At 46.1% G+C, this 23,780-nt stretch overlaps 1 protein-coding gene across 1 annotated transcript in view; it reads right to left on the bottom strand.

The window, feature by feature from the left end:
• Vps8 (VPS8 subunit of CORVET complex) overlaps positions 1-23,780 on the bottom strand; it is a 198,023-nt gene that overhangs the window by 144,597 nt on the left and 29,646 nt on the right. Inside the window, exons 11-21 of the mRNA XM_032899998.1 lie at positions 23,131-23,198; positions 22,012-22,165; positions 21,853-21,912; positions 19,690-19,797; positions 16,318-16,398; positions 14,500-14,670; positions 9,900-9,974; positions 8,711-8,746; positions 7,241-7,331; positions 6,981-7,027; positions 6,410-6,499 (exon numbers count right to left, since the gene is read on the bottom strand). Coding sequence (XP_032755889.1) covers positions 6,410-6,499; positions 6,981-7,027; positions 7,241-7,331; positions 8,711-8,746; positions 9,900-9,974; positions 14,500-14,670; positions 16,318-16,398; positions 19,690-19,797; positions 21,853-21,912; positions 22,012-22,165; positions 23,131-23,198 — 981 coding nt within the window. The remainder of the gene's footprint in view (positions 1-6,409; positions 6,500-6,980; positions 7,028-7,240; positions 7,332-8,710; positions 8,747-9,899; positions 9,975-14,499; positions 14,671-16,317; positions 16,399-19,689; positions 19,798-21,852; positions 21,913-22,011; positions 22,166-23,130; positions 23,199-23,780) is intronic.

Here is a 23,780-nt window from a genome sequence, read left to right as displayed (position 1 = left end):
ACACACAATACACACACATACTATATACACATACTACATACATATATACATATATGCAAAGACTAATCCTAGGAGCCTGACATTACAGACAGGTATAGTGTATGATCTATATAAAACTGGTTTTGTGTCTGGTTTCAGTGGAAATGAGGATTGCAAATGCCGCTTCTCCATGTAAATATCACTATGGCAAATATTTACTGAAAAGCACCTATTCCACCCCAGTAATAAATTGATCATACAGAAAAACAACTTAAAAATACGAAAGTATATTAAGAGAGAATTAATCACAAGCCACCAAAGATATCTTTGTGTACAAACATGTAGGCACCCACACTGATCCAAAGCTACTCACAGATCATTGATTATGGCTCTGAGTGTTCCAACAATACCTGGGGTTCTAATCCTGAGTCTTAAAATGTGAACAATTACACTGTAATTACATGTCACACATGATGGGCTCTGGCTTTAATTTCTCTAACACGTAACCTTTGTCTGGACCTTTCCAACTATGTTCTCATGAAAAGAAGTCCTGTTCAACTATGCAATAAAGCACTGCAGATGGAAACCCTGAAGTCCAATTGTCTACATTCAAACGCTAACATCGCTGTTTACTAGCTATGTGACCTAAACGACTTATCTCACCTCTCTGCACCTCGATGTCACTTTTAAAGGTGAGCAGAAATAGCACCCACCTTAGAATTCTGTAAGGAATTAAATGGGTGATATGCATTAATGGAGCATTACTTTAATATGATTCTGCCCGCTCGAAGCCTGGTCCCTGCTGTAGGGAGGTTGAATGATGGCTGACCTTTAAGAGCTGCAGTCTGCTGGGACGTTAATTAGGTCTCTAAGAGAAATAAATGTTTTCCTCGTAGGAGTCCATGAGAGCAAATCGCTAAGATGAGCCCAGACCATTTGGAGCACTGTTCTGTATGCACTACTCAACACTCACACGTGCCCTACTGACTTTACAGTGCCATTCGCCTCAGACGCCAGTGCTGCTCTCTCAAACTGAGAACAGGTGAGCTGAACGGATCTGTTTTGCTTATAAAGTAACAAGCTTTGGTTTTCTTTTATAACACTACATAGATGAAGGCAAAGGGTTTGTAACAGAGTCTGTCAGATGTTTAGAAAACAAACGATTAGGCGTTCACTAGAATCGTTTTAAATTTTGAGATGGTCCTGTGTAGCCTTTTAGCACTGAATTTGCTACACAGGCAAGGATGACTTGAATTTCTGATCCATCCTCCTGTGTGCTGTGCTTTTAGGTGTGTGCTCTCTTCTGCACAATACTGCAGCTCAAACCCAAGGCTTGGTGCCTGCCAGGCCAGCACTCTGCTGGGTACCTCGCCAGCCATGCGGTTATCACCCGCGATACCCACTACCCAGCACTGCAGCGGCTGTAAAGAGAGGGCTCCGGGGTCCGGAACGTTAGATCTGAACCCCAGCTCTTCACTTTAGCAGCAGTGCTGTGCTGGGAAGTAACTTGGCCTCTAAGCTTCCTCAGGTAAACAGAGGACCAAAGATGTCTACATTTCGTGGAAGCATAAGGACTCAATGAAAAGGAAAGCCACACGCTTCACGTGCTGTCCGACACAGGCAGATCCGTTCAGGGAAATCTGTCAATGATCACCGGTTAGTTTGCCTGGATGGTTAGTGTTTGGTGGACCGCTTGAACTCCTCAGTACTGTAGTAGGCAACTGTGTCATTCTCCTCTTGGAAGTCTTAGAAGACTCTTCTAGCATCTAACTCTAGGTAAATATTTGTAGACGCTGTGATTTACAAACTGTCACGCTTTGAATATGAAGTATCGCCCATGGGTTCATGTCCCCTGCACTGTGCTCCACGTGCTCCCCCCCCCGCCCACCTCTCAATTAGTTCTCCCATCCACTGGTTGCTTCTTTTTTAACAAAGCACACTTTCTGACGGTCGTTCTTTCAACGAATGCCATCTTAGCACCTCTTGGTGAAATATATTCTTATCAAAACTTATCTTTTCTGTCTACGCCTCACTGTATATTTTTATATGGTCTTTGTACATATGTGTGCAGGATCTGGGGGCACGTGTGTGTGCCATGGCGTACAAGTAGATGTCGGATGACAGCCTTTGGAGTCAGAAACTGAGCTCTAGGCGCCAGACTGGGCTCTTTGAGCTTTCACCAAAAGTGTCTGCACTCGGTGAGCCATCAACGGGCCCACGGAAAACACTTGTTTGCACAGGCTGCTACCCTGAGCAAGCCTGTCTGTCCCCGTCTTTTTTGCTGTGTGGTTTCCTCCCAAGTTGCTTATTTCATAATTTTTATCCAAACTCATTTATCATTCTCTACTGATGAATTTTAATAAGGTCCCAGACAAGTAGCAATGGAATCTGTGCTAAGCAGTGCAGGCCAGGAAGCCACATGGTCCTCTGACACTACGCAAAATTTAATTGCCTTGCCCATCTGTCCTTGTAATCTAAGTTCTGAGCATCAAATAGAGATGTAAAAATAGCAGTATCAAAATCCAGCTCTCGGGAGTTCAAGACCAGCCTGGTCTACATAGCAAATTCCAGGTCTACCAGAGTCACACAATAAAACCCTATATTTAACGATAATAATAATAATAATAATAATAATAATAATAATAATAATAATATAGCAATAATACTATAATCTTTATGACAGGAAGGACTACACTTATTGTAATTAATCTATATGAAATTTATATGTGGTCAAGCCAATGAGCCAAATCCTGTCACAACAAAGAATGGTTCTCAGCTAGGTCTGGTGGCACGTGCCTTTAATCTCCACACTTGTCAGGCTGACAAACGTGGATCTCTGTGACTTTAATATCAGTCTGGTCTACACAGCAAATTCAGGCTAGCCTGGGCTAGACTGTGAGACCTGCCCCCAAATGAAAACAAATAAACAAACACACACACACCCCATATCTATCTATCTATCTATCTATCTATCTATCTATCTATCTATTTATCTATCTATCTATCTATCTATCTTCTATCTATCTATCTTCTATCTATCTATCTATCTATCTATCTGTCTGTCTGTCTGTCTGTCCGTCCGTCCGTCCGTCCATCCATCCATATGATGACTCGGAAGGTAAAGGCATCTGCCAAGCCTAGTCTGAACTGGAGCCACAGAACATTCACGGTGGGAAGAAGTAACTCCCAAGAGCCGTCTTCTGAATTCTGCACGGACACCATGGCACATGAGCCAGTGAGAGCTGGGACGCAGCTCGGGGTCACAGTGTGTACTTGGTACATGTCAGGCCCCAGTTCATTTCGAGCAGCCAGAGGAAGCGGAGTGACAGAGACCACTGTCACCTAAAGACCTGAGACTCACCGTCCAGCTCTTTTTAGAGAAGTTGGCTGTTGTAACATCCAAATATGTATTTAAAGAAGACTCGAGACTGGCTAGGGAATTTGGCTCTGGGCTGAAGTATTTGCTCCACGGTGCCGGAGAGACGGCTCAACGGTTAAAAGCGCTCGCTGTTCTTGAAAAGTTCAATCCCCTGCAACCACAGGGTGGCAGGCAGTCATTTGTAACTCCAGTTCCAGAAAAGCCAACACCTTCTTCTGACTTCCATGGGCACACGGTACACAGGTACACGTACATACGTGCAGGCAAAACTCTCATGTGCATAAAATAAATAAATGAACCTTAAAAAAATAAAGTGTTCCTTTTTCTCCACGTCCTTGCCAACATGTGCTGTCACCTGAGGCTTTGATCTTGGCCATCCTGATTGGTGTGAGGTAGAACCTCAGGGTTGTTTGGATTTGCAATTCCCTGATTACTAAGGACACTCAATATTTCCTTAAGTGATTCTCAGCCATTTGGGATTCCTCTGTTGTGAATTCTCTGTTTAGCTTTGATTTTTGTTTTTTTTTTTTAAGAGGTTAGCTAATTTGGACATTAGCCCTCTATGTGATGTGGGGTTAGTGAAGATATTTTTCCCAATCTGTAGGTTGCCAATTTGTCTTATTGACTATGTCCTTTGCCTTACAGAAGCTTTTCAGTTTCATGAGGTCCCATTTATCAATTCTTGATCTTAGAGCCTGAGTCATTGGAGTTCTGCTTAGGAAATTTTCCCCGTGCCAATGCATTTCAAGGCTCTTTCCCACTTCCTGTCTAATTGATTCAGTGTATCTGGTTTTATGTTGAAGTCCTTGATCCACTTGGACTTCAGCTTTGTACAAGGTGACAAATATGGATCTATATTCATGTTTCTACATACAGACAGCCAATTAGACAACACCGTTTATTGAAAATGCCTTCTTTTGTTCATTGTATATTTTTGGCTTCTTATACTCCTCCATTGTTGGTGGGATTGCAAACTGATACAACCTGAAATCAATCTGGAAGCTCCTCAGAAATCTGGAAATAGATCTAGCTGAGGACATAGCTATACCACTCTTGGGCATATACCCAGAAGATGGCCCTCCATACCACAGGGGCACGTATTCCACTATGTTCATAGAGGCCTCATCTGTGATAACCAGAAGCTGGAAACAACCCAGATGTCCCACATAGATACAGAGGATATGGTTCATTTACACAATGGATGCTACTCAGCTCTTACGAATGAAGACATTGTGAGTTTTGCAGGCAAACGAATGGAACTAGAACCCAGACCCAAAGGGACATGCATGGTGTGTACTCACTAATAAGTGGATATTAGCTTTTAAAAAGTACAGAATACCCAGGATACAATCCACAGAACTCAAGAAGGTTCTCAAGACAAAGGGCCAAGTGAGGATGCTTCAATCCCACTTGGGAAGGAGAAGAAAGCAATCAGGGGGAGGCAGAGGGAGGGAGGAACCGGGTGGGAGAGGGGAGAGGGAGGAGAAGTGGGGAACAGGATCAGGCATTGGGGGAGACAGGAGAGAAGCCCTGAGGGCCAGCAGAAAGAATGAAAACATGTAACCTCAGGGGGGCTGGGGGGAGGAGCGGGGGTGCTCTAGAATGTACCAGAGACCTGGGAGGGGAGAGACTCGCAGGACTTAGATGAAATGCCCAACAGTGGAGAGAAGGAACTTGTAGAGTCCACCTCCAGTAGAAAGACAGGGCATCAAGTGGAGGGATGGGGTTGCCATCCCACAGCTGAAACACTGACCCAGAACTGTTCCTGTCTAAAAGAACTGCAGGGACAAAACTGGAGAAGAGACTGAGGAAAAGGAGGTCCAGTGCCCAGCCCAAATTGGGATCCAGCTCAAGGGGAGGCTCCGAGACCTGACATGGTTACTGAGGCTACGGTGTGCTTACAGACAGGAGTCTAGCATGGCTGTCCTCCGAGGGGCCCAAGAAGCAGCTGACTGAGACAGATGCAGATACTTATACCCAAACAATAGACTGAAGTCGGGGACCCCTGTGGTTGAATTAGGGAAAGGCTGGAAGAAGCTGAGGAGGGCGACCCCATAGGAAAACGGAAGTCTCGACTAACCCTGAGATCTCTCAGACACTGGGCCAGCAATCAAGCAGCAAACCTGGCCTGGTCCGAGGCCCCCGACACATGTACTGCAGAGGACTGCCTGGTCTCAGTGCCTAACCCTCCAGAGACGTGAGGCCCCACGGAGTGGGGAGGCCTGGAAGGGGGTGGGGGGGGTAGAGACAACCTCTTGGAGACAGTGGGGAGGAGGAATGGGATGTGGTACTGTGGGAGGGTGGACTGAGAGGGTGTAATGACTAGATTGTAAAAAATATAAATAAAAGTAATTAAAAGAAAGTATTTGCCCCATAGATGAAAGGTCCTAGATTACACACACACACACACACACACACACACACACACACACCACACAGGGAAAGAAGAGAGCTACTGTTGTAGAAATTTGTTTAAGCAGATTTACAAAAAAAATATAACTGGAGATCACTACAAATAGGAAAGCCAGCAATGATACATATGCATCTCTCTAAACCGTTCCCTTGGACTGCATTTTCACTAAGCGCAAAGATAATCTAAACATCTTTCATTAGCATATTTTATAGACTATCATATACATATCCATGAATATATCATATGTATATGTGAGTCACAGGTGTTGTGGGAACTAAATTTAAACCTTAGCAGCCCACTCCTTCCTTAACTACTCCAGTTAACATAAGAGGGTGTCATTAGAGGGTGTCATCCACGGTAAAGTGTCAAGTCACAGGTGTGTCCCTTCGTGACACGCGCCCTCTCCCTTCACAAGGCGGTGAGCAGCAGCTCACCTGTCTCTCCCCATCGCACTAGAAACTTCTGTAAATTTAGTCTTGTATAGTTTCCCTGCAAGTGCAGAAACACTAAAGAACGCTCAGTAACCCAACCCAAGAAGTCAATGCGTGAGGCCAAGTGTATCATGTGCACGGAGGCCAATGCGGGCACGAGGGCACCTGTGGCTAGCGCGTGAGCCACACGTACAGAGGCGGCGTTACCTGAAAGTGCTGCTCCATCACTTGGATTTTTCCCTGGTCTGGGCACTTTTTCAGAGCCCGATCTGCATAATGGAACAGGATCTCTACCATCTGTGAGAAAAGTGGGTTTGTGTCAGATTCAGAGAGAATGGCGACGTTTGTTCAATATTTAACATGAGTAATAGAGTAACCACAGTTGGGGATTTCATGGCTTTATTCCCTAATTCTCTCAGATGAGGGGCTAGTGTCAATTTACTAATCCTTCCTGAGAAACGTCTGTATAGTCCAGACACTGCTCCTATATTGCTCGGGAAATGAGAACCCGGAGTTAAGTGCCCCGGGGATCCTTCCCTACAGAAGATGGACAGGTCGCTGTGAGCCTGGGTCCCCATGTACCCCTTCTCCCGGGTGCTCTCTTGACTGTTGTGTTGTCTTACTATTTTTACAGGTGAGGGCAACTGTGAGACTTTGCACAGCACTGCAGAGTGTATCTGGGAACCACAGCCTGACCCACTTCTCATCCCCAAAGATAGATGCAAACATTAAAAGCAAAACTGCACTGCACCGGTGCAGCCAGCATGGAGACGCTTACCCGGTCTGCAACGACAGCCTTCCTCTTGCTGACATCGCCAGAAAGCCCTTCAGAGAAACAAGTCCCACACGAAACACAGTTAGCGCTCAGCTCCGAAAGGAAACCTGGTTCTGGTCTCCCGCCACGACCCGCATCAGCGTCACGTACAAGCCTCAGTATCAGAGTGCTGGGTGACTGACGGGACTCTCTCACACCCAGTAGACTAACAGCTCTTGACAGTGACACAGCCTCCAATTCCACGACATCCGCTTATCACTCACCCACTACTGCTTTTGCCTTTCCTTCATGAAAAGACCACGCGAGGGCCAAGGCTTCCGTGAGGCAATCCTGTTTCAGGAGATGGTCCATCCTCTGCAATGAGTAAGGAGACACACCAGACCCATCTATGTGACAATCTACCAATCAGAACTCCAATTCTACCACCACAGAACTGCTGCTTGGGAATTGTACTGGCGGGTTTTGTGTGTCAACTTGACACAAGCTGGAGTTATCACAGAGAAAGGAGCCTCGGTTGAGGAAATGCCTCCCTGAGACCCAGCTGTAAGGCATTTTCTCAATCAGTGATCAAGGAGGGAGGACCCAGCCCATTGTGGGCGGTGCCATCCCTGGGCTAGTGGTCTTGGGTTCTGCAAGAAAGCAAGCTGAGCAAGCCAGGGGAAGCAAGCCAGTAAGTAACATCCCTTCATGGCCTCTGCATCAGCTCCTGCTTCCTGACCTGCTTGAGTTCCAGTCCTGACTTCCTTTGGTGATGAACAGCAATGTGGAAGTGTAAGCTGAATAAACCCTTTCCTCCCCAACTTGCTTCTTGGTCATGATGTTTGTGCAGGAATAGAAACCCTGACTAAGACAGGAGTGAACAGTATTTCAATAGTATTGTGCAACATTTCAGTGTAAAACTTTGACTAAGCAAAGCTCTTCATAAAGCACTGGGCGCTGTGTTATCTATTGGCTTGTGTGATGGATGACAGGAGAGCCTATACTCAAAAGGGGAACCACAGGAGAAATGGCTGGTATTAGCACAGTAGCTCTCTGCCCCTTCTTAATAACAAGCTCCAAGCTCTCTAGGGTCAGCAATACACCAGCTCAATGTAATTTCTAAGGTTTCCTTGTAACTTCTGGGGCAATGCACTAAACTTTGGTCAACACGTGCAAGTGTTGTCTGGTATTTCCAAATTTATATTGTCTTTAAAAGTTGGGGCTGGACTTAATTTTACTGTTCCTCCTTCACAGAACCTAGACATAACTATTGTGGGTTATGAAGTGAGCTTGAGACTGGAATTTAAACACAAGGATGGTGGAATGGAGTAGCATCTTCGAACCACGCAGCTCTCTCTCGTACAAGCTGCAGACTGTCTGCCTCTCAGTCACTCAAATTGGAGTGAGCTCTTGATGAAGCCACTGTTATCTTGGGCAGACTCAAACCTGATTATTTTTTTTTACACTAATTTCGCAACTTAAAATGACAGATTATCACTTGTAAATAGGGCACTACTATACAAACAAAGCCACCCCTTCCAAATGTCACTGATTCTTCCTCACGCCATGTTCTGATAGAAGGATAGTACAGCAGCACTAAACCCGATTCTGATATGATCAGTTTTAGCAAATCATGTACCTAACAGCTGAAATGGCGTTTAAGTATTCTTCTGAGGTTAAGATCTGCAGAGTCAAGGAAACATGAGGGCCCTGCCACTTCGGTCCCCATGCCGACCATCCCCGTGAGCACTCACCTCCCTCCAGCTTCTCAGCATCATCACGTAAACGGACTAGAGAACAACAAGGGAATGGAGACAACCGTTAGTTAGCAGATGCACTAGGAGGCACAGCTGCTCCAGCCCTCAGCGTGTCTCATTACCAACCCCTAGGCGAACGCACTGCACGTCTCAGATGGAAACGTGTCCTGGAGCTTACTAAAGGGTCCTCAGTACTCACACTGAAGAGTAAAGAGACGAACACTCAAAGGAGACAGACGTCCAGACTCACCTCCTGCACCAACGTGGCAGTGTCTTGGCTGAGTTTTAATAATGAAGAAAACTGTCCATTTCGTGTTGAAAATTAAATTGTTCTAATGGCAATTATTCTAAGCCAAACACCTGAATGCACTTTAATATACCTTAAGTTGATCTAATATAAACATCATTTTAATTCTCCAACAAATATACATAATTAGGTCCTTCCTGGGTGTGGCGTCTACTCTCAACTGTCAGCATGAGAGATGGGCCTCTGGGATGTGTGGAGGAGGCCATCTTGATTCACTGACTGATATGGGAGGGTCCCTCTAAGCAGTGCTTGGGATCCTGTATAAATGATTAGACAAGGAGCAGCCGTGTGCACTCACTCTGTTCTGATTGTGAACACAACAAGACCAGTTGCTTCGAGCTCCAGCTGCCCTGACCTATCGGCCATGATGGACTTTGAACTGTGAGCTAAAATAAACCCTTTCTCCCTTAAATGGCTTTTGCCAGTGGCTATCACAGCAACAGGAAATGAACCCAGATATTATCTTCAAAGTTGCTGAGGCCTCTAATCCTAAGCATCCTCAGCCCCCATGCAAATGTAACTGAAGAAGGCGGTGAACACTTATCAGCTTGGGGTACTCACTTTGCATGCATGTGCGAGCAAAGCATGACTAGACACTGTCATTAAAGCGGATGGTAAGAAAAACTATAGAAGAATATCCCCGAATCGAAAAATAACACTCTTATTAAGCACCTGAACAAACGTAAAACTAGATCCTAAGAGAAAAGGAAAAGGTTAAATGACTAAGAATCCTTTCCTATATAACTATTACAAGATTTGGACCACCGCTGACCAGAATTCTGCAATTCTGACCAGAATTTGCAAATGCGCTATTCTTTATGAGCAACCACCATCCTCAACTATCCTGATGACCCCCGTAATGGAGTGAAAAGACCTTACCTTTGTCCCCAGATAGAAGATCTGTCCTCCATAGCTACTGATGGATTGGTAGCAAGCCTTCTCTCCAACCAAAGCCTATAAAAGAAACAGACACACTAAAGTTACACACACTAGAAGTTTCGTTAAGAATGTCAGGCACAAGTCTGATACCGGATCCCAGCCTCAACCCCGAGAAGCAGTGAAGAAGAGAACTGACTCCACAGAGCTGTCCCCTGGCCTCTACGCACACTGCTGCACACATACAAATGGTAAAGTAACTTCTAAAAGAATGCGGAATGCAGACACATTTCAACTCAGTATAGTTTTAACCTACAAGCAAGTAAGAAAAAATATCTATTGCGTGACTGCCAGTGGAAGGGACTGAAAAGACAAGGTTCAAGAAGTCATTCCGCACTTCTACAAAGAGCCTTTTTCTTCCTCAGAATAATGTGGGAAAGGAAGGAAATATGCTAACTTGAAGTCCTCACTGCAGACTACTGCAACCTGCTGCCTGCTGAGTGATGGGCAGGCACTGCTTTTGGCAGAAAATGAAGATGGTTGAAACGCCGCCACCGAGTTCTTTGCAATGAACAACATAAAGCACAAGAAGAAAAGGGAAGGTGGGGCTGAATCGTAGACTGTGAGTGCCAGGCAAGACTCCCTGCCTACGAGTGCGTCTTCCGTCTCGTCAGACAGCTCTGACTCCCTGCCTACAAGTGCGTCTTCCGTCTCATCAGACAGCTCTGGTTACCACCCACTGCGAGTGCCGCGATTGCACTCTTGGGGTATCGTGCTGGTCACTGTATGCTCACAGATGTCACAGCTGGGTAGGGCAATGGGCTGCTTTCCCCCTGTTTAGATAGTACCATCCAGTGTTATGGAAGGTAGTCCTCAGGAGGACTGGGGCTCACTCCTCCCTGATGGATAGCAGACTTCTTATCCACCCACCGCTTTCTTGAAATGGGGACAGTTTCTAGCTCTGTTAGCACACATCTCATGATCTATGACATATAGCTGTGTCCCCCAGGAAGCAGCAGGGCCGCTGTTCATGCAATCGTATATAGCCTCAGAGCACCCCTGATAGAAAGTGCCAACCAGAAGGATCTCCTCCTAAGGTTCGCAGACCCCAAAACTGCTGCAAAAGAAGCCGAAATAATGCTTTGGGGGCAGCTTTTGCCTGGTGATCTTTGTGACTGGCTTGCTCCAAGTGGGCCGTGTGGCGGCACACTGCTGTGCACATCTTAATGCTGGCGCCATAGGCTTCTCCAGGAAATCTCATCTTGCAGCATTTGTAACACTCTAAAGTTCATTCATCTTTCATCCTACAATCTCTAAACAGCCACCGAGCTCTTCAGCAGCTCTACTGTTATCTCAGGCACGGTGACAGTTACCACTAGTCTTTTAAAGAACCCTCCATGTCTCCATTTAACTCTATGAACATTTGCACTGCAGTTATATGTATGTGTATATGTATATGTACATGCAATAGACTTATATATAATGTATATGCAATAGACTCATATGTAATGTATATGCAATAGATGTATATGTAATGTATATGCAATAGACTTACATGTAATGTATATGCAATAGAGACTTATATGTAATGTATATGCAATAGACTTATATGTAATGTATATGCAATAGACTATATGTAATGCATATGCAATAGAGACTTATATGTAATGCATATGCAATAGAGACTTGTATGTAATGTATATGCAATAGACTTATATGTAATGTATATGCAATAGACTTATATGTAATGTATATGCAATAGACTTATATGTAATGTATATGCAATAGACTTGTATGTAATGTATATGCAATAGAGACTTGTACACTCACGTTTGTTGTCAAATACTGACCGAAATCAGAAGAAGAAACCAGCCTGGCATCCTTCAACAGGTGAATGGATAAAGAAAATACGGTCCATACCCAGGAAAATTTTATGCAGCCATAAAGGAAAAGGTAGTCATGGCGCTTGCAGGAAAATGGGTGCAAATGGAGGTCATCGTGCTAAGTCAGAAAAATCAGACTCAGAAGGACAAGAGCTACAGTTTCTCTCATAGGCAGAACCTAAGTTTACGTATGTGTGTGTATAATTGCATGTGCATGCTTGTATGTGTATTTATGTGAGCTCATGAGTCACAAAGCCAGAAGGGGATTGATTATCTGAGGACGGGAAGATATCTTAGAGAAGGGGAACACAGAGAGGAAAGGACAACGTGTGATATAAAATCAGAAGGGAACGAGCCAGAGAGAGAGAGAGGGAGACAGAGGAAGGCAAGAGATGAAAACGAAGCACATCTGTGTGGAGACACCGTGATGAACCATTATTGTTACGTTAACTTCCTAAAAATTAATATAAAACAAGAAGGGGGAGGACTGTTACCCTCTGGCCTGCTAAGCCCTGTGTAAGGTCTAGCCTGGTTTTGACAGGTTTTCCCCTCTTTCCAAACGGCTTCCCTTCCTCTTTGAATACCAAGTGATCCCTAGTCAAGCGCAGACTGCGAGTTTAACTTCAGTGGTGCTCAGAAAGTTCCACGTTGACATTCTCATGTCCTGGTCTGGTCCTGGCCTCTTGCTTGCCTGTTATTCTAGGGATTGGGCCCCGGCCTCAGAGGTGCTAGGTAAGGGCTGTGCCACCAAGCTGTACCCCCAACATCGGTCTGCTCCCCTCCCGGCCTGCTTTTAAGATTGTAAGTATTTACCAGCCTAGCATGCTCTCTGTTTCAAACTCAACTACTGAGGTGCGGTGGCCCCGAGTACTCTGGCCAGTGCTGGCCGCTGTGGCTCTCTCGATAAGCAGGAGGTACGCTCTGGGGAGCACTGGACATTCCTTTTAAGCCTTTTAACGGCTTCTCCCTGTCCTGGGGCGGTGCCCTTACACACACCCCAGCTATCAACAGAGAGAATAGGGGACTCTTCAAGGTCCCCGGCACCGTCCACAGACACGAACCACCCTTCTTTTCCTATGTCCTCAGCTCTGTTCCTCAGTGGCCGAGTCAACCAGGTCTAACTACAGCCTCTTCCTACGCTACAGGCCAGGAAACCAGAGGACCGGAGGCAAAGAACAAATACTTGTTCCCTGCGTGGCCTGGGACTTGCCATCCATCATTACTGATGTCCAGGGTCTTGCGAACCGTTTTTTTTTGTTTGTTTGTTTGTTTTTTGGTTTGTTGTTGTTGTTGTTTATTTAGTATTTTAAGCAGGAAAGTGAACATACTTCCCCACTTTCTATCTTGGCTAAAGTGCACGTTTAAAGTTTCATAGTATGCGTTTGAAGATTCATTTACTGTATTTGTGTGTATGAATGCTTTGCCTGCATCTATGTGTGTGCACTGTGTGCGTGTCTGTTGCCCAAGAAGTCCAGAAGAGAGCACTGGATCCCCTAGAAGTAGAATTATGTGTGTCAGCCACCATGTGGGTGCTGGGACTCAAACCAAGTCTCCTGCAAGGGCAGCCCGTGCTCTTAGCCGCTGAGCCATCTCTCCAGCCCCCAAAGCCACCCCATCCCAGGAAATGCCTGCGTCTGAGACACTGGCTGCTGTTACCTCCGTGCACTCGACTGCGTGGCCATTTCTTATCGCTTCTCCCTGGTTTTTACATTGTGTGTCTAAGCAGCCTTCGTGTGTATTTCACGCTCTGAAGTTATAAACAGGAGAGAGACCAGAGCAAAGCCCACAGACTGTGTTGTCAATACCCATTAAATATGATCATCATTGCTGTTTTTTATAAGAAGTTTCCCGTGGACATCCCAAGCAGTCAACTGTCTGAGTTAAAGTTAAAATGGCTTGGGAAACAGGTGATCAGGAACTCACGGTGCTTAACTACACTCTACTCACATAAATAGCTCAAAACTGTAGCTGCCTGTCCACAGTTGCATTAACACCAATATCAGCCGTGTCCTCATCCTCCTTCCTGTCTCGTTCCTAAAGCATCTTTCTAAAGACAGCCATGTTGGCCTTTTAATGCCCCAAGCTGCTACTTCTGCTTAAGCTCCTGGCATACCCCAAAGGCTTCCAAAGCCTTGTAGGCTACCAGAGCCAGTTATTTTTCCCCTAAATCTACTGGGTTTACTGTCACCAGCTCATTTCCTAAAATACTTCAATTTTACAAATTCCCTCTCACGAAAATTGTTTCATTTTTTTGTTAGATATAAAAATTAAAACTTCTGTACACCACATGCATTCAGTACCTGTGGTGGCCAGAAGAGGGCATTGGATTCCCCTCGGAACTGGAGTTATAGCCCAGTTGTTAGCTCATAAATAGGTGTTGGGAATTGAACCCGGGTCCTCTGAAAGTGCTCCTAACCCCTGAGTCATCGCTCCAGCCTTTTCCTTACTATTAAGTAACAGGAATTACTGTTCGCAGTCATAATCCTGAATCCTTATAAATACATCGATACTCACTTCAACTACACCAAGGCAAAAAACCTTAGTAGTCCTGTTTTTAAACAACATGGTGGTTAAAAGAACAACAACAAAACAAAGAAACAAACGAACAGACAAACAGAGCCCCACTGTGCGGAGAGCAAGGCTGGGTCAGGGGCACTCACTAGGGCCTGGTTCACAGAGCCCCACCTTGGAGAGAACAAGGTGGGGTCAGGGGCACTCACCAGGGCCTGGCTCACGTTCCCGCCCGTGGCCAGTGACTTGAAGTGGCTGCTGTTGTAGACCAGCTGGACTTCTGAGATCTCCATGGTCTCCAGTTCCTCCTGCGTCTGCCGATCAATCACGTGGAGCTTCTCCACACTGTCTAAAAGCACAACTGTGCGGGAGTTTATCCACTGCAATTCAAGCACATAACAGTGAAAGTTAGGGCCAGTCCAGACCTCTCGTGACAAAAGGGGGCTTGGCCACTCCACATGTGGCACCAAGGACCTTATGCTTCCAATAACTTAAACAGTAGTAAGTGTCCCAGTGTCAGATGGCGCCCTGCTCGGATAAGGGAGGCTGACTAAGAACTCTAATATATTGTAGAATGTTATGTCTTTTACAAGATTTTTTTTTTCTGGAGGACATATTGGAACAAATGACCTTACTAGAGTAACAAACTTTTCAACTTTTTATAGTGAAGCGAAAAAGTAACTTGAACCTCATAAACCCAGATGGTCAGAGAACAATTCTTGGCACTGAAGTAAGATATATTTTAAAGGAAACCAGCTGACACATCCAGCCTCAGGAACTGAATGACTACTGGATTATTGGAGTCTCTGCTGGAAAATAGCCATCGTTGGACTAGCTGGACTATGTCTGGTAAGCCACTCTAATAAATACCCTTTAAATAAATAAACAAATTCTATCGGCTCCTCTAGAGACCTCTGACGAGCTCACACAGCATTTTTGTGCACCTGCATTTTAATTACAATTCATTACACGATGTCAAGTGTGGCATTTTCTAATTGTGCTTCTGTCTTGGTCCTCACAAAGTTTTAGATTCTGGAGCTTCCACTTTTGTCTTTTTGGATTAGGGATGCGTAGGGGTTTGAGTGAGAATGGCTCCCGTACACTCGTATATTTTAATGCTTGGTCCCCAATTGGTGGATCTGTTTGGGAAGGATTAGGAGGCGTGGCCTTGTTGGTAGAAGTGTGTCACTGGGGGTGGGCTTTGGAGTTTTAAAATCCCACACCATTATCAATTAGTTCTCTCTCTGCCTCTGACTTGTGTGTAGATATGAGCTCTCGGCCACTGCTCCAACACTAAGCCTGCCGGCCTGCCACTCTCTGAAACCGTAAGCCCTCACCAAAGGCTTCTTTCACTAAATGCCAGCATCGCCTACTCCCAAAGGCTTTCTACAGTCCAAAGCATTGGTCATAATGCTTTGTCACGGCAATAGAAAGGTAACTACAAGATGTTCAACATATATTTCTGAATCAATAGAGTATGCGTGAGTTTAAAAGAGCAGTGTGGGCCAGGCATGGTGGTACACTCTCATAGTCCTGGTCGGGTCAACAGGAGTGACTTAGGAAGACTTAACTGAAAGTGTATCATGCAGTTAAGCTTATACATCATATAATACTTCTTAAAACCCGACTATACCAACTACATATCCTAAAATATCATATATGATTGAGGATAAAAACTCAGACTTTTTACTGAAGAAATCATAAAATCTGAATCAGAAAGAAGTCTCATTTTTTTTTAAACCAAAATGCCCTGAGCACTAAGAGACAAGGTAGAGAGAAAACTTGGCAACGTTTTTTGTCACAAGAAAAGAAGAGTAGCACCCTACATCCTTTAGGAGAAGCTCAAAAGCACACGTGTGTCCACACACAACACAGTGTAACCGCTGAAGAGACCTGGGCTCTGAACCCCGTACTCCCCTTGGGGTATTAGGACACTCAGGGAAGCTCCACCCTTCCCTGCCAGCAGAACAAGCAGGGATACGGTCTAAGTGACACTCACAGTGGGATACAATCTAAGTGACACTCACAGTGAAGTTGATCAGGTCGTAGTACAGGTGGAGGTGCTTTTGCTTGGTGACGTGTATGGCGCCAGACTCATCCCTCTTAACCTGATGATGAGAATGAAGACGGCCCGGATATCAAATATTATTTGACAGAATTTTTTTCAAATGTTTGCACTCCGCCTACAATACCCACTTAGTACAGATAAGACGAAAAGACTGTGTGAGAAATTGTTATGTAAGTGAAAAAACACCTGCCACACGGTCTCCAGCCGAGACAGGGAGCAGCAGGTTCCAGCAGGTTCAGCTGGCACCTGAGGCCCTAACGTCCACTTCAGCTTGCGCTTTCCCGTACGTACTACGGCAGATGCCTTTCTTCTAAGGCTGGTTCCTTCCCACCCCTCTGGTCCCATCTCTTCGCATGCTGGCCCCGTGCACCGGCCTCTTCGCTGTCACGTGCCTGTGAGCGTGCGTGCCCTGGCCACGGGTTCAGTTGCACAGCTGAGGCCATGCGGAGGGAGTCACTCCCTTCTCAGTTTCCCAGCTGTGCTTTATGTGCCGCGGGTACCAAGTGTCTTGTTAACCGGAAGATGGATCCCAGCCCCACCTACTGCCAGAGGTTTTCTACAGCTCTCCTCCAACAAACTATACCCATCCCTGTCCCCAACCTGTTCAATGTCTTCCCCCTTTCTAGCATATCCAATTGCTCCTTTAGAAGATCTGCTTCCTTCCTTTGCTCTCAAACATACTTGACGTTGTCTTCAAAAACAAAAACATTCCCTAAACAGACTTCCCTAGGTCTGCTTCTCACAGACATTATTTAGCCACGCTCTTCCTCTCGCAGACGAGAGGTTGCAAGACTTTGCTCTTTTGGAAACCCAGTTCTTTATCAAGGAGCCCCAACCCCATTCCACTGCTAATCAGACATCTGACAAGGACCTGCAAACTGCTCTGTGTCCAGTGTCTGACTCTCCAGCCTGCCTTCCACCATCATTGCCTCGGGACCGATACTGTCCCAAAGGCTCCGCCCCTCCTAGAGAGCATCCCTCTGCCTTCTCCTCCCCTTTACTTTTTACAAGAACCACCTTCCATTTGCCTTTTGTTTCTCTGCATTTCATGAGTGCCCAGAAAATAGTGCTGTGGTTAAGTCTTCACTAAAGACCCATGTGCTAAATACTGGCCTGTGACATTACTTATGGGGGAGTGGGGTGGGGGGCATAGCATCTTCAAGACATAGTGGTTCCTGGACAGAAATCACTGTAGATGTGCTCTCTCGCTCGTTCGTCTCTCTCTCTCTCTCTCTCTCTCTCTCTCTCTCTCTCTCTCTCTCTCTCTCTCTCTCTCCCTCTCCCTCCCTCCCTCTCCCCTCCCTCCCCTCCCTTCTGCTTAGTTGCTATGAGGTAGGCAGCTCTGCCCCACAGTGAGAACCCACTTTGATGCAGAACCTTCCCACATGTCAAAGGTCACAGGACAACTGACCCAAGGACCACAAAAACCTCTGAGATGTGAACGCGGCTGAACCTGTCTGCACACACCGATGGCCGTAGCTGCTGTGCTCCTAACAGCTACTACGTGATGCTCTTTAGGTCTGCAGCCCTACTCCCTCTCTGTCCTGAAATGTTCTGCTCTTCACCCCGCTGTCTGCTCATTGGCATCCATAAGAAACATTTGCGAGTTCCCCTCTCATGTCTACCTCAGCGTGCTGGCATAGGAATCGTTTTCTGCACGAGAGTTTTTCCTGAATGTTCCCTCACTCCCCAAGACAGTGGCCTCTGACTGGTGCCTTTCTGTTCCTAGGCCCTGGCTGACAAGAGGCTGGCTTTTCTTCTGAAATACTTAAGGGCATCACACGAGCCTCGGTACAAGTGCACAGCACCTACTCGCCACAATCTACTATTTGTGCTGCTTGTAGACTGAACTGACATTTAATTACATCTTAACCGCTTTCTTTACCTAGGAACCTAGAGCATCTGCCCACTGCCCGTCCAAGCGATCTTCCACACATCAGGGACTCCAGGACTGGCAAACTTGTCTCTGAAGACCACATAGGCTATCAGGCCTACTCACCCCCACCATGGCAGCATAGATAACAGGCAAGCTGGGCATGGTGCTGCTGCCTACAATCCTAACACCTGAGAAGTGAAAGCTGGGAAGTCAAAGGCCAGCATTGGCTACAGCATGAGCTTGGGGCCAGCCTGGGCTACATGAGAGTTTGTCTCAAAAAAAATTAATTAATTAAAACATAAATGAATGAACATGACTATATTCCACTAAAAATTACTTACCAAAATACATAACCATGGGTCCTAAGTTTGCCCGACTCTAATCAAGCCACCCAGAGATTCAATTTCACACTCTCCCTAAGATCGGCTCTACCGACCACCCTGTACACACAGGTGCTGCCCCAGGCTAGTGAAACAGGAGGGCCAGCCTCCAGGCTCAGTTCTCAGCTTAGTGAGGAAGAGCGGTTAGGCGAGGTTTATGTGTGCTCACTGTCATGACGGGGCTGAAGAGCGCAGAGCTGGTTCAGGGAGGCAGAGAAGGCAGCACTGACCGGGACCAGGACAAGTGGGAAGCGCTGAGCTTGGCTGACAGGTGTCTGTGTGAGTGAGGGGACAAGCTGGGAAGCCATGCGGAGTCTAGGACAAACACGTGTGCGGTTTACACTGGGGAGGCGAGCGACCCTGGAGGGGTCAGAAGGAAGGGCGTGAAGACAACATGGGAGAGCGCACGGGACACTGTCTGAAGGGGGAAAGAACCTGGAAGGTTTCTGGCTGGAGAAGTGAGGTGCACGGTGGCGTGCTGGCCTCACTGAGTAAGACACCCTGTGTGCTACACAGACACATGCTTCAGCTCTGACTGACGTTTACTGTCTCCCTCCACGCTTTAATTTAAAGCTTGCGTATCTCTCAAACGTTCTGCTTCTATGAGCTCTCATCAACAACTTCAGTTCTCACCAAACAGCTCAGCGCTTCAGCCATTCTCTGCGGCAGTAACTCTGAGTTTGCCCTTCAAACAGCGCATAAGCTGCGTAAGAGAACGTGTTTTACCGCCTTCATGGGCTTCCTGTGCAAACGAACTCGCTCTCCAGCAAGTCAATACACACACAGGTACAGACTGTGTTACTACACATGTGTTCTCAATCACGCGTGCGCAATTCGCACAAACAGACAAACCACTCATCATTGGAACCGAAGGAGAAAGAACCAAGAGGTAAAAACCCTGAGGACTGAAGAGCCAAGAGAGTTCAAGCTTTTGCATTTTTAACGTTAAAGCCTTAAATACAATTAAACAGGCTACACACTTTTCTGACACAGCATTGAATTACCAGCGAGTCTGTGGGAGAAGGGTTTGATGAAGCTTTACGGCAGACCCGCCATCCCACTGCGGCTCACTCACCAGGAGGAAGTGAACAGTGTCGCCTCTGCAGAAGGCAAGCATGGGATTCACACAGTTACTCACTGCCACGAAGTGCCAGGCCAGCAACGGGACACTGGAAGGATCCATCTGAGGAAAAGAAGAGATGGGAGAGTATTCACGGCAGTAGACAGGCACAAGGACAAAGTAACAAAGGCACAAGGAGAAAGTAACAAAGGCACAAGGACAAAGTAACAAATCCGCTTAAACATAGCATCTGACTATCCCTTTGTAAACCTTCCCAGATTCCCCACAAGACTTCCGATGAGCAGGGACTGGTGGGACGGGCACAGGGAAGGGCCTGGGGTGAGGGTCATGATTTTTATCTTGGCTGGAGTTTGGTTGTAATACAAGCATCTGTCCAGCTTTAACAAATGTACACTCAAGATTTGTACATGTACTGTATATAAATGAATACCAACAAAACCTAAACAAATATGGAACTCTAGCTAATGCCCGAGGCGGAAGATGCTGGTTTCTGTATTTTACCCTGAAATCTATTAAGAAACTGAAGTATCTCGCTGGGTAGATACACAGATGTGTAATGGGAAGCGCAGTAAAATGACAGTAGTAGGGTTAGACGGCAAGGATACTAGTATTTCATTAAGGAGCTTTCGACGTCTCTCTTTGGAAATGTTCGTGAATGAAAACATCAATAAGACAAGAAGATGCAGACAACGCAACAAAATCCCAGGGAGCCAATGAGGCTGACCTAAGAAACATTAATGATAATCCCCATTGGTCTGCCATCCGGAAGGACAGACCTCCCTCGCGTGGTGCTGAAGTAAGACAGCACACAAGCAAGGAAACACCAGCAAGGAACCGGGAGCCATCTCCCTCAGTATCTCGGCTACTGCTCTCTGGCCATGGCTCTATCTTCGCTCTCCATGGCTGTTTTAGAGTGAGAATTGCACCCTCAGCCCAGGTTCATATATTTGACTGCCTGGTCTCCACTTGGTGGAAATATCTGGGAAGGATTAGTTAGGTGAGGTATGTCACTGGGGGAGGGCTTAGAAGTTTCAAAAGCCCACACCAGATCCAGTCTGTCTCTGTCTCTGTCTCTGTCTCTGTCTCTGTCTCTCTCTCTCTCTCTCTCTCTGCCTCCAACTTATGATGGGATGTAAAAATCTCACCAACTGCTTCTGCACTATGCCCGCCTGTCTTCAGCCACACGCCCCACCATGACGGCCATGGACTACTCTCTGAAGCTGTAAGCCCCCAGTTAAATGCTTTCTTTTGTAAGTTGCCTTGGTCATGGTGTCTCCTCACAGAAATTCAAAAGCAACTAAGACCCTGGCATTTATCTCCTTCCAAAGAGGATGCCAACTCTCTTACAAACAGCAACAAGAGAAAAAGAAAAGGACTTATTCCAGGCTCACTCCTTACATTTAGTGGAAAATATCCGCACAGAACCTGTGCACTTTACCATGTGCTTTAAATCGTGTCTTCGACAGTTAACAAGTCAGTGTGACTGCTGTGCAAACACGTGCTCTGCTGTCTCATTTAGAAAGCAGTGACAAGGAAGCATGTCTCTACACGTTCAGTACAAAAGTAACCTTTTCTGATTATGCTGTGTGGCTGCCCGTATCCACAGAAGCAAAAACCCTTAAAACCATCTGCACTCCCTGAATAACAGCATCGTCTAAAGTGACAGGCGTCAAGAGTCAGAAATCACAGGAAGTGTGCGTAGTCCCAGTCCATGGTGACTTTACAGTGGGGTGTGCCCACCCACAGAGGGCATAACCCTGCCTCGGCACCGCTGACTCGCGGTGTTCTGGGTCACTGCACTCCACACACCGTCTGCCCATCGGTGTTCCATCTCGTGAGGGTGGCTTACTGACCTCGAAACTAAGAAAATGCGTGAGTGAAGGCAGGTGCACCCGCAAAGCAGCAGGGCAGCGATACGGAGAGCACAGAGTCCAAGTGAAACACAGACGCTGAATATTCTGCCCATGAGAGAAGCTTCAAACACTAAAGATACCAGGTACATCTTAATGTCTCCTAAATGCCACTTTATCCTGCTTGGTTTTCCCAGTCAATGCCTTCGGGAATTCACTGCCATTCCATAGCAGACTGCAGAGAATTTGCCCTGCAGATCACTCCCTCCATCCTCCTGACTTGCCAACAAAACAGAGTGGTACTTACCCGTCCGTAGGGGAAAGTCATCCACACTTTCAGGGACGGTTTCAACCCAATGACCAAAATCTAGAGGAGAAAGCATATTATTCTCATTATTTACCTTGCGAGTCTCAAACGAGTTCAAAGTCTGTAGAGCTCAGGGTTCTGTCTTCTAAGCACGCCTACCTTTGTTAAGGACGCCATGGCCAGCAGTGAGAACTGTGTGATGGGATGGTCTTTCAACTCGGGCTTGGAATGCAGGGGCTCGATGCAGCAGACTTCACCCTTGGAGCCGCTGAACAGACACCTAGACTCACACGTTCTCACGCCCATGACTCTCCTGAAAACGTAAGACATTCACAATCGATTCAGAGCTAATGCAAGACACTCTCCCCTCCACCTTGACTGACGGCAGACACTGTCAGCCACACGACCCACAGGATGGCAGCATCTTTTCACTACTCAGGACGGATCTGCCACTCTCCAAGTAAGGACATTCAGCCGGTTCCTCTCAGGCGTCACTTCCTACAGAAGCCTTCCTGAGTTACACCCAAGTGCTTCCCTGCACAGCGGTCTGTCTCCTCACGCATGTAAGCCTACTGAGGTCACGCCATTTATTTGTCTGTCTGTTCCTGTCTCCCTGTGCTCACCCCAGCTATTCTGTTAAGAGTGAGGGCCTTCCTGGTCCCTAGCTCTGCTGTCTAGAAACAGGAGGTGCTCGGTAGACACGAGCCAGGTAAATGAGCCATGCAGCCTTAGCAATTACTTTCCGCCTCGTATTTAAGGAGTTACGAAAAAAATGTAAGAAAGAAACAAATATAGACATTAACCTTGAGAATTTGTGGAAACAAAATACACATTATATATTATATTCTATACTTTTTAATCCTCAGCTTCACAAATATTCTTCCAGGCAGTTAAGACAATGTTTGCTCCTACTCAAGAACTAAAATGGGGCAATTCTAAGACAAGAAAACCTTTTTTGTACCTAACCATTACAGTTATAAGCAAATGGGCTTGGAGCCTAAACTAAAATTAGTGAACTGTCCAGAACAGACTCTAGCCTGACAGCACAGAAGAGTCCCCCCCAAGGGAGTCAGAATCTAGAATCCCAATTTGGACCCGAGATGAAATTGTGGAGACCAGGTCTAGACTCCCACATGTTTTATAACCTCCCCAGGCACCTGTAACAGAGCCAGAACCTATCTGCAGACACCTGGACTTTCCAGACTTCTCCACGTTCAATTTCAAACCATTAAACAGCTAATCTTTCCATTTTTCAACAAAGGTCCATTAGTCTCTTACTTAAATGTTAGCTCAAAAACAGAGCCTCCACTGTCGTTGCAAATCGCAAGAGTTGGATCATCTGTGAACTAAACAGAGAAGGACTTTACTTTCTTAAAGCAACCAGACAAGCGTAGATCATGAGGAAAAAGTTACAAAGTTTGAAAACAAAATACACATTCAGTACCTAAAATAACCCAGATTTGGTTCATCACTCTAAGTGTACCAACCGCCATTACTTCCATTAATATAAACTCAGTATCTTTAAATAAGTGAGCCTTTCTAAAAGCAAAACGGGGGTGAGATGGCCCAGAGGGCACAGGAGCCCGTGACCAGCTCCAATGACAAGAGTTCTATCTGCCCCTGAGACTCTCATGGTAAACGCAGAGAACGCTCTCCCACAGGTTGTCCCAAGGTCCACGAGCATAGCATAGCAAATGCCCCTCCCCGCTATACACACACAATAAATAACATTTGTTTTAAAAAGTAAGACAATCTTTCACCAGGATAAAAGGAAAAGGAACTAACTTCGGTTGGTAAAACCCTGGTGCTCTTCCTTGGTCCTTACATTAAGGTTTACAACTGGTATTACATAGGCAGGATCAGACAGACACACCGCCATCGGTGACTTCATAAAGACAGACACGAGTAAGATTCTCACGGTCTTTGGG

The sequence above is a fragment of the Rattus rattus genome, chromosome 4 (assembly GCF_011064425.1).
Source record: "Rattus rattus isolate New Zealand chromosome 4, Rrattus_CSIRO_v1, whole genome shotgun sequence".
In the NCBI taxonomy this organism is placed as follows: domain Eukaryota; kingdom Metazoa; phylum Chordata; class Mammalia; order Rodentia; family Muridae; genus Rattus; species Rattus rattus.
The sequence above is the reverse complement of the archived record's forward strand: the minus strand, read 5'-3'. Positions and strand labels throughout refer to the sequence as shown.